The 10,113-nt window shown below is 40.9% G+C and overlaps 3 protein-coding genes and 1 long non-coding RNA gene across 4 annotated transcripts; 2 read left to right on the top strand and 2 right to left on the bottom strand.

Moving 5' to 3' along the window:
• The first annotated feature begins 133 nt into the window (after window positions 1-133).
• LOC6524746 (antigen 5 like allergen Cul n 1) lies at window positions 134-1,103 on the top strand. Its single transcript, XM_002100554.4, has 2 exons — window positions 134-288; window positions 410-1,103. The coding sequence occupies exons 1-2, from the start codon at window positions 172-174 to the stop codon at window positions 1,061-1,063; spliced, it is 771 nt and encodes a 256-aa protein (XP_002100590.1). The 5' UTR covers window positions 134-171; the 3' UTR covers window positions 1,064-1,103.
• Window positions 1,104-2,246: 1,143 nt separating this feature from the next.
• Window positions 2,247-3,376, top strand: LOC6524745 (antigen 5 like allergen Cul n 1). The gene is made up of 2 exons (XM_002100553.4): window positions 2,247-2,804; window positions 2,958-3,376. Exons 1-2 carry the CDS (start codon window positions 2,287-2,289, stop codon window positions 3,202-3,204), a joined length of 765 nt encoding a protein of 254 aa, XP_002100589.2. The 5' UTR covers window positions 2,247-2,286; the 3' UTR covers window positions 3,205-3,376.
• On the bottom strand, window positions 3,272-4,791 carry LOC6524744 (putative E3 ubiquitin-protein ligase makorin-4). The gene has a single exon (XM_002100552.3). The coding sequence runs from the start codon at window positions 4,600-4,602 to the stop codon at window positions 3,721-3,723; it is 882 nt and encodes a 293-aa protein (XP_002100588.1). The 5' UTR covers window positions 4,603-4,791; the 3' UTR covers window positions 3,272-3,720.
• Window positions 4,792-8,904: 4,113 nt separating this feature from the next.
• On the bottom strand, window positions 8,905-9,953 carry LOC120321438. The gene is made up of 2 exons (XR_005561046.2): window positions 9,709-9,953; window positions 8,905-9,656 (listed from the first exon to the last, which is right to left on the bottom strand). It is a non-coding gene; the product is annotated as an uncharacterized LOC120321438 (long non-coding RNA).
• Between the last annotated feature and the right edge of the window lie 160 nt (window positions 9,954-10,113).

Genomic DNA, 10,113 nt, shown 5'->3' with positions numbered 1-10,113 from the left:
GCAGACTCGACTCTGGTACAAATGAGACACACTGGCGGTAAATATTTAATCAAATGTTGATAAAAAAAAAACAAAACAAAAAACAAAGAGATACAAAAACTGCTCTACACCGATTGCCATAAAAGCCCGTTGGCCTGTGGGAATGGCTAGCAATCAGGCCCGGGAATAGAAATGCGCAACTTCGTGATCATATTTAGCCTATCTCTGGCACTTGGCATCGCCACCGCCACCGACTACTGCAAAAAGAGCTGCGGCAGCACCAAGAATCTGGGATGCGATAATAAGGGGGTGAGTAATCATGGCTATAATCCTTAAGGGATTATAACATACTTTCCAAAACTGTTATTTAAAGAAGTATAAATACGTTGAAATATATTTCATTTAGCTAACTTAAAATGTTCTTTCGTAGGCCTGGTCCTCAAGCTGTCCCAGTGACGCCACCCTGTTGACCCTGACCAGCGCGCAGAAGGACGCACTGGTGGCCAGGACGAACCAGTATCGTAATGAGATCGCCGGCGGACTGAATGCCAATCTGAGTGCCGCCTGTCGAATGGCCACGATCAAGTGGAACGATGAACTGGCTTACCTGGCCAGCTTGAACGTGAGAAGTTGTCAGATGCAACACGATGGATGCCACAATACGGATGCCTTCGACTGGTCGGGCCAGAATCTGGCTTGGATGGGCTACTACAATCCACTGAATGTAACCCACTATCTGGAGTGGGGCGTCGATATGTGGTACAGTGAGGTGAAGTACACCAAACAGGCCTACATCGATGCCTATCCATCGAACTACAATGGTCCGGCCATTGGTCACTTCACGGTGCTCGTTGCCGATCGGAATACGGATGTGGGTTGTGCCGTGGCCACGTACTCGGTGCCCGGACAATCGTACAAGGCCTTCCTGCTGGCCTGCAACTATGCGGCCACCAATGTCCTGGGCATCAAGATGTACAGCTCGTGCTCCAAGCCGGCCAGCAAATGTACCACCGGTACCAATCCCACTTACAAGTACCTGTGCAGTGCCAGCGAGAAGTACGACGTTAACAACCTTTCCTATTGAGCCAATAAATAGAAGCTACAATCGGTCATTTCATTTAAAATGTATACTCTAATTAAAAGCGTAGGGTTAACCTTATTATCGAATGATTATCACTAAGCTTTGAATCTGATAGTTAATTTATGCACCTGTAACAAATTATATTCAGAATATGTTCTTAATTATTACCACCTTTTTATCCCTATTTATACCTATTAATGAGTATGACGGGTACTTCAGTGGAACAGCTCAGATATTACGAGCTTATCTCTTGTCTCTTGAAAGATAAGATACACAATTTCAGATGAAGGCTCGTCTTGGATGTAAGAGGTCTTCTTCTAGGAAATGTAGTATTTAATTGGATAAGATAAAAACAAATGGAATTCATCATAACTGAAATCTTGGAAAAACATATTTAAATCCATTATATTCCATTTCGCGATACGTTTCCGTTTATATTCATTTCTTTGTTTTGACAATACCTTAATAAAACGTGCAAATAACTTACATTTGTTTCTTTGTTTTTGATTTCTTATATTTTTGTTTATCTGAGTTTTGATAAGGAATGAAAACAAACTAATAAAACATAAAAAGTGCGGTGGTTTTATTTAAATGGGGCCATATTTTTAGTACTAATTAAGCTTATCACTAAGCTTTGAACCTGATAGTTACTGATGCACGGGCACCTGCAACTAAGGAAGTACTCCATAAATTGATACTCGAATCAGTTCCGATAACAATTCAATTACCAGTGAAAAAAGTCTGCACGAGGAAGCGACCTATCCCAAAACGGAGAATCGCCTTATCACAATGAAAGCAAGAAAGAACGCTAAAGTGGAGTACCTCGACTAACAGATACCCGTTACTCAGAAAGAAAGTTTAATGTTTTATTGAATATATATTTGTTTTGTAAAAATGCATAGCTTACAGAACTTTTTATATCACTAGTTAGTTTGCAAAGCCAATTTTGAGTATTTAGATGTTTAATATGATTAAGTTGTCTAGATCCATATATAGGGATTTGACGGAACTCAATAGACCAAGAATTAGTCCATCGTAAATATTGAACTGGTGATTAGATTGCACGAAAAATGGCTGAAAGAGTATGGGGCCACTGAAATGATTTATATTTGCACTTGACTCATTTCCACCGATCGACAATGCTCCACACGCTGCCTCTTATAAGCGCAGAGTGGAACGATCCAGCCAATAGATCGCCATTGGGTGTTAGTCGCAACAAAGGCAATATGAAACTCGCTCTGCTCGCCATCCTGGTGGTGTCTTTGGGCCTGGCCCAGGCCACCGACTACTGTTCGTGGGACATTTGCAACGGTGGCTCCCACATCGCCTGCGGGCACAGCAACTGGTGGGACAGCAGCTGTCCTGGAGATGCCCAGCTGATCGACATCAACGATGACTACAAGTGGGTCTTTGTTCACTCGCACAACGACAAGAGGAACTACATTGCCGGTGGTTATGATCCCAATCACAATGCCGCCTGCCGCATGGCCACCATGGAGTGGGATGATGAGCTCGCCTATCTGGCCTCCCTGAATGTCCGACAGTGCAACATGGTGCACGATAGCTGCCACAACACCGACGCCTTCAAGTACTCCGGCCAGAATCTGGCCTGGCAGGCCTACTCCGGCGACCTGCCCGACATGGGCTACATCCTGGACAACAGTGTGCAGATGTGGTTCGATGAGGTGCACAACTCCAACTCCGGCATCATTGCCGGCGGCTACCCATCCGGATACAGCGGACCGTAAGTTAGGTTTTCTTTCTTTCTTTTTTTTTCTGTGGTGTACAAAAGTGTAAATGAAGTAGCAGTGAAAAATCAAAAAGGATCAAGATTCTTCTTTGAAATAATACAAGTGTTATGCATTATTCAAAATTACACCTTCCATCAATCCTCCAGTGCCATTGGCCACTTCACCGTGATGATGTCGGAAAGGAACACCCGTGTGGGCTGCGCCGCTGCCCGGTACAATCGCGATGGATGGAACCAGGTGCTGGTGGCCTGCAACTATGCCACCACCAACATGATCGGTCGCCAGATCTACTCCAGCTGCGACTGGGGAGCACAGGGATGCGGATCGGGCACCAATGGCGAGTTTGGCAACCTCTGCTCTCCATCCGAGTGGTACGATGTGAACAGCTGGTAAATCAAGCAAATTCAAAGTGCACAATAAAAGCAATTTCCAAAAAATACAAGCAAAAAATTCATTTAAATACTATTGGCTATCAAATGTAGTTTATTTAATGCAAGTACGGAAAATTTGAAAACATCAAGTTCAGAAAAGACAATTATGAAACCCAAAATTTGGAGCTCGATTACTTGATTTGTTTAATTTTGTACAGTTTATATATTGCTATATATATATATATATGTCTATATATTTGGCTATTTGGGGATGGGTCTATATGGAAATGTCTGGGACTTCAGTGGGGCTCAGTGTTATACATTTTTAGTCTCTGACAAGGACATGAGCAAGTTTACGAAGCGTTGTCCCACTGCCGTCTAAAGAAGCTGCCTCTAATCTTCATCTGTTTCGTTTGGAAATGGAAGTATCGCTTGAGCCACTTGAAAATAGATCGATACAATTGAATTCCATTCGATCCAGTTTATACGCCAGGGATGATATTCCATAAAATCATAATAATATATACATTCTTTGCCATCAGTCTGATACGATGGCCTTCGATTTTGTTTGATAAATCCCACATCGACGAGAGTGTCTGTAGAAGCACTTGTTGCCAAAGGGACACTTGCCCATGCCCATCTTGAAGTACTTGCAATCCTTGGCGCCCATCGCCGTGCGATATTCGTTGAGCAACTTATCCTTCTCCTCCTTGGTGTCCACCCAGTAGGCGCTGGGGCACACGAAATCCGAGCAGACGCGACATTCGGGGCAACCTCGCGTCACCGTGGAGTCAAATTGCTCGGCCTGGCGCCACGTGCGAATGCACTTCAGACAGAATGTGTGCTTGCACTTGGACAGGATGCCAAAGCGTCGTTCGCGTCCCTTCTTTTCTACGATGGTATCGAAGCAAATGCCGCATGTCTTGTCCTTGGAATTGGCTATTGCAAAGGAAAACTCCATCGCCTGCTCGTGCTGCTCCAGACACTCACGATTGTGCTCACGGCGCTGATTCTTATCCCTCGGGTGAAGACAGTACAGGTCGCACATCTTACAGATCTCCATGTGAAGCGGATACAAGCACTTAGTGCCCCAGTTACAGGTGCCGCCATATGGACAGATATCCTCCAGGTCGCCAGTTGATTGCATCTCGGCAGGAATACTCTTGCATCTAGGCACGAATACCGGTGCATTTGCCCAGATCTTTTGCCAATTGTAGCTGCTGGTGCTGGCCACATCCTGCTCCTCCGCCACCTCCTCCTCCTCTGCGATATCATCCACGATTTCCGATCTCTGTGGACTCTCATAGCCGGAACTGGACGTATTTAGTGTCACATTGTGGGAAAATCGGCAAAAATCACCGAAACGACATGTGCCAAGCAAATAGAAGCGACAGACTGTTTGACTACGGCGATACGACATGATGATGACCCTCTCTAACTATTCTTGATAACTACTTGGTGGTTTTCAAAAGGCGTTGCAAAATTTAAAAAAAAAAAAAAAAGTATTATACTTTTCTTGTGTAAAATCTTTGAACGATTTCTCGGCAATACACTAATCCTTCTAAAACAGCTTACAGAAACTTCTATCCAAATAGGTATAAAATTCTATGGCGACTGCGTTACAAGTAATAACAAAACCACTGACGCTAACAACCAGGCATTCTTCGTTCTAAACATGTAAAACTTCAAAAGTAGCTGCTAGATAAATAAGTAAATGGAATCATAGTACAAAATATTGATCATTAATCGCACTAGATTTTTGATCTTGCATTAACATGGTGCTTTCTTTAGTAATTTAAACATTTTTGTGTTTAATTCCCATAATTCTTTTGCCTAAGTTTTCGTTTGAATCCATCTGTATTGTCGCCCCTTGAACCCAGCATTCCCAGTCAAGTGCCCAGATTGAATCCCCATTGGCGGTGTAATCTCCAACTGACTGACTGGCTCAACAGTTGTCGCGATTGATTTGGCAACATGGTATTGGGTATTGGGTACTAAGTATTGAGTATTGAGTATTGAGAATTGGTTGTCGCAGATTACGGAATTCGACAGACGTCTTTCGGCATTGGTATTGCCATTGCCACATCAACGAGTCTATTGCTTCCGGAAACTGTTGTTCTGTACACAGCCGATAAAGTCGACTAGTGAATCCGGCGGGGTGAATCCCCCCGTGTTTCCGTCATGCGGATTGTTGTTATATGCCGAATTTGTCGTGAAATGTCTTGGTAATCAATTTATGTGCTCCGTCGTCGCTAGTTTTTGGGTGGTTTAAGCACCGCCATTCGGCAGATGCCGCAAGCCGCAAACTTTTTGCCATCTGAATGCGGGATGAGGACGAGGATGCGGATATGGATGTGGATGCAGATGGGTACGGGTATAGGGATGGGAATGAGCTTGGAAATTCACCTGCGGAATTCACAACGATAACTTCCACTCATCTTCGCCTGGAGGCCATCAACTTTGACGGCCTGTCTTTGGTGTCTCGCTGTCGATGTGGTGGTGGTGATGGTGGTGGTGGTGCCTCGGTCTATCTGTCAGTAGCCTGTTGGTCGTCCCCTTCGTCCTGTTGCTCGTCCTGCACTCCAAATAAATTTGAAGAAATTGCTTTGAAATGCGCTGATATGGCATTAAGGCGGAAGTTCCAATGCGAGCAAAGAAAATGGCTGAACCTTCAGTCTTCGCGTTCCTTTGTCATTATAAATTCCAAAATTATTTTAGTAACACTGTCTACTAAAAGATTTTCCTAGCATCTGCTACACTTACACAAAATTGTTAGGCCTCTTGCTAAATATATTTTTATCTCGAGATTAAGAGACAACTAGACATAAAATAATGCTTACGTTTTCTATATTTTATTACTTCAATATATTTAAACATGTCAATCATATATTTTAGCTATATGCCACAAAAACAACATTTTAAAAATAAATAAATAACTCATACATTTAGAATTTTATTATTATATAAATAATTTTGATAAATAAAAAAGTAGGCTTTTTTTCTCCCAGTGCCTTTGTCTTCCGTTTTGGCGTACGTGAAAATGAAGCATTTTCCATTTGATGATAACAAAACATGTTTGGCATATTGATGAATGCCTCCAGAGAATGGGTGTCCCTATCCAGTGCCCCTGCTCCTCTCCCCACCTACACCTCCATCCTGGCCTTTCCTGGCGGCACATTTCAGCACATCTTGCGGCAAGGACTCGAATTAGGCGGCAGCTTCAGCTTCAGAGCGCCATGCTCGATTTTAATGATGTGACTGACGGACGTCCACCGAAAAATGTATGTACTTTACTTGGCTGCTTTAGTGTTTCGTGATGGGAGATGGCGATGGTATGGTACCCCCATATCTACCCACTCGTATTATTTTTCCCTGGCATTTGCTTTTGCTTACTTTTCATAACTACCCGCCGTTGAGAAGCGTTTGGCTGCCTGTTTATATATGCGGGCTCCAGCGTTTGTTTGCTTTTTGGAATACGTGATTCGCCCACGGTGCGGATGTGGAATGTGGAATGTGGGTGTGGGTGTAGCATTGGGGTGCCAGCATCAGCACAGCATCGGTAGTAAAAATATAAATAATAATAAAAATAATTTCTCACTTCATTTGTTGCACAAATCGAAAATAAGCTGGGGCAAAATCGAAGTCCGTTCGTGTCTGATGAGTTTCGTTCCTCTGGATTTCGACCTTCGATTTATGTATGTCTGGAATGCCAATGTGCCCACACTGCGTATGTGCGCTATCCTTATTTTTGCCAATAATGTTTAACCATACCACGCACATAAAATATATACTAATATACTAATGCTCAGGCCAGCTAATGAATAAATGGACGTTTGAATAAATTACTTAATGAGTTTATTCATGGGTGGATTCGATGGATTGAAATGTGCGCTTGCGAATAAATAAAGAGTTCAGTGCTTTGTGAAGCAAACCACTTACTAGTTTACTTTGATAAATAGATGAAATGCGCATATATTTGTTATACCATGTATCGATTATTATTTTAGGTAAAAATATATACGAATTAAAGCGTAGGATATTTCCCTGCGAACATGTTATTCAAATTCAATTACAGCAAATTGGCAGTTAAATCTTATTTCACATAAAATGTGATTTAAATTACCAACAAAGTGTGGCAAATATCTATATGAAAGTTGCCGTGTGTGAGCAGGTGGAATACTCAGTTATCTTATATATATATACATTTAAGTCTTGCACAGGAAGCATTAAAAAAAGGTTGATATCAGGAAGCCAAATGACGGCAAAAGAGTATGTATATACATACATACTTATTATGGCTGGCTGAAGCGCAAACTGTTTAAGTTTGGAAGGATGATCAAAAATACAAGCAAATTAAAGTAAATTTTAATTTTAAAATATATACTATTTTATTTATTTATTTATTCCTCATACCTCATTAAAATTCACCCATGTAGAATTGTTTTTAATAGCTTTCAATGTATTTTATTTCTGATTTCTATAAAGAAGAACCCTTATACATACATTTAAGGTCTTCCTGTGTTCATATTTGAATGGAGTGCGCAATTTCTTGTAAATCGTGTCTGTGACAATTATAAGTGTAGCTCATATACACACACTTTTCAAGAACCGCGCATATCTCTTCAGTGAAAATATTAAATTAGCTGCCAAGTTGTGAGCCAATTTCACTTTGTGCTCCGCGTGGCAAACAGATTTTAAGCCATCTCAGGACTCGGCGCTTTTCTTTTGCCATGCCTTCTAATATTTTTTTTTCTCCTTTTTTCTTTATTTTTTACCCCGTGTCGTTGACACTTTGAGTGTGTGTGTGTGTGTGTGGGATGCTTTGTGTGTGTGTGTGTTAGCTGCACGACGTAGCATACTTTAGAGCGCTGCCATTCATTAATCAAGTTCAGGGCACTTTAAAGTGGTCGCTTAGCCTCGACTCTGTCACTTGGAGCTGAAAACTGAACTGAACTGAGCCTGCAGCTGAATCTGCCACCGGAAATGGGTTTATTTCTGCCCCGAGCGAAGCACCACAGACGCACACATTTGTGGTCAAAATATGAGGACTTTTGCAAGAAATTGAAATTAAATAAATGCATTTAGTGTCATAAAATTTATTTGAAAAATTACTGGTGAAATACCTGGAAAGTTACTGAAATAACTAAACTAATTTCACACATAATCAAACCTTAAAAAAAAGTTTAAATTAAAATTCGATTTATAATATGCAAACAAATGCTATTAAATAATTATTCAATCATTACAAATTATTCCAATATATTTATTTGCCTTGCATACTTTTGGGCGGCGTTTTGGTTGCACACCAGAGAACTGCAACAAGCCACCGGCACTCTGAGTGCACCCGCTAAACACCGGCTGCTAAATACTAAATACTAAATAATATTAAATACTTAATACTAAATAATACTAAATAAATACCAAAATTTAGGTGCCCTCCTCTGCGCTTCTCAAAAGTCCTACATAAGCAAACCACTTTTTCGATGTTTTTCAAAAAAAAAATACTAAATGTGAGTGAGTGGTGCAGTGATTTTATGTGGCAGCAGAGGATATCAATAATGTGATTTCGACCTACTGGAGGAAGTGCCTGAGCTAGCTATTTTCTAGAAGCTACAAGCTACAAGCAGCTCTCAGCTCTGACGTGGAAAGAGCTTAAGGAAAGGGGTGAGTACCTGGGAGAAATAGAGAATGTCTACCAGACACCCGGGTGTTTTTGCCACTCATCCCTTTAATTTGGAAAAGCAATTTGTAATCTTTTACAAGGTGGCCTTAAAACTAAAGTTCAATTTTAGTGATTTAAGTAATTTTTTGTTATTAATAATTTCTATTAATTTTGCCATATAAATGTAGCTGCTAAATAGAAATATATGTGTAAATGCCTTTTTTGTGTGCATTACTTTCAGTGGCTGGAAAAGCATATAACTTTGCTGCAGCACACGCAATGGGTACAATTATATCAATTGTTACATTTAATGTCTTACTTTAGTGCGACCTCTGGCGCACTTAGCATGGTGTGAACTGTACCCTCCGGGTTTAGGTTAGCAAAATCTCCACCTTTTTTGCGTTTGTTTGTTTGGTGCCCTGTGTGCACAATGAAGACAATATTGCCGGCATTTACATATAAATATTTATTGTCTTCCATGGCCCCAAGTTGCATGTGAGCGGTCAATTTAACACGAAACAACGGAGCATTTCTGGACAGGACTTCCCCAAGGGGTTATATCTTGCTCGTTTTTTTTTTCTTTTCCTTTCTTGTATATTTATTTTTGGTGGTGATAAGGAGCTGCTGTTGTTCCAGTGGCTCCCCTTTGTTTGCCTTTGGATGCTGTTTAGAGATGGTGGATGGTGGAGAAGGGGCTGTAGGCTGTGTTTAGGGCATTTCTTTGGCTTTTTTTATGATGACTATCAACGCTTATTGTGGGCAGGATGTGTGGCCAGAAACTCCCCCGAGGATTTGTTTGGCCTGTCCTCGGGCTTTATTATTTCATCATTATAACATTTCCTTTATATATATGGGGCAACTTACATATGCGTGTATATATTGATATGTGCCGTGCGAAGGAAAATAAGAGCACCGAGAATATTTTTTCAAAGGATTCATATATGTATATTCTGTGAAACTTGTTGCGGTTTTGCATAGCAGGCTGCTTAAATTTAATTAAAATAAAAATAGCTATTGAACACAGAATATGTACATTATATGTGAATTGAGTTAACAAAAAAATGTCGAATTTTCTATAGTAGTAGTTGGTGGATCAAATTGTTGACACATTAAACGTGGCTGGCTGTATGAAACCACGAACTTTACTATTAATAAATTGCATACACATAGCTTATAATTTGTTTACCCAACAAATGATACAACAACGATTCGCAACCGAGTTGCCATTCAGATTGTGCTGTCATGGGCATTTGGCATTCTGATTGTTGT

Source organism: Drosophila yakuba, chromosome X (assembly GCF_016746365.2).
Source record: "Drosophila yakuba strain Tai18E2 chromosome X, Prin_Dyak_Tai18E2_2.1, whole genome shotgun sequence".
Classification (NCBI taxonomy): domain Eukaryota; kingdom Metazoa; phylum Arthropoda; class Insecta; order Diptera; family Drosophilidae; genus Drosophila; species Drosophila yakuba.
This window is presented reverse-complemented; position numbering and strand designations above follow the sequence as displayed.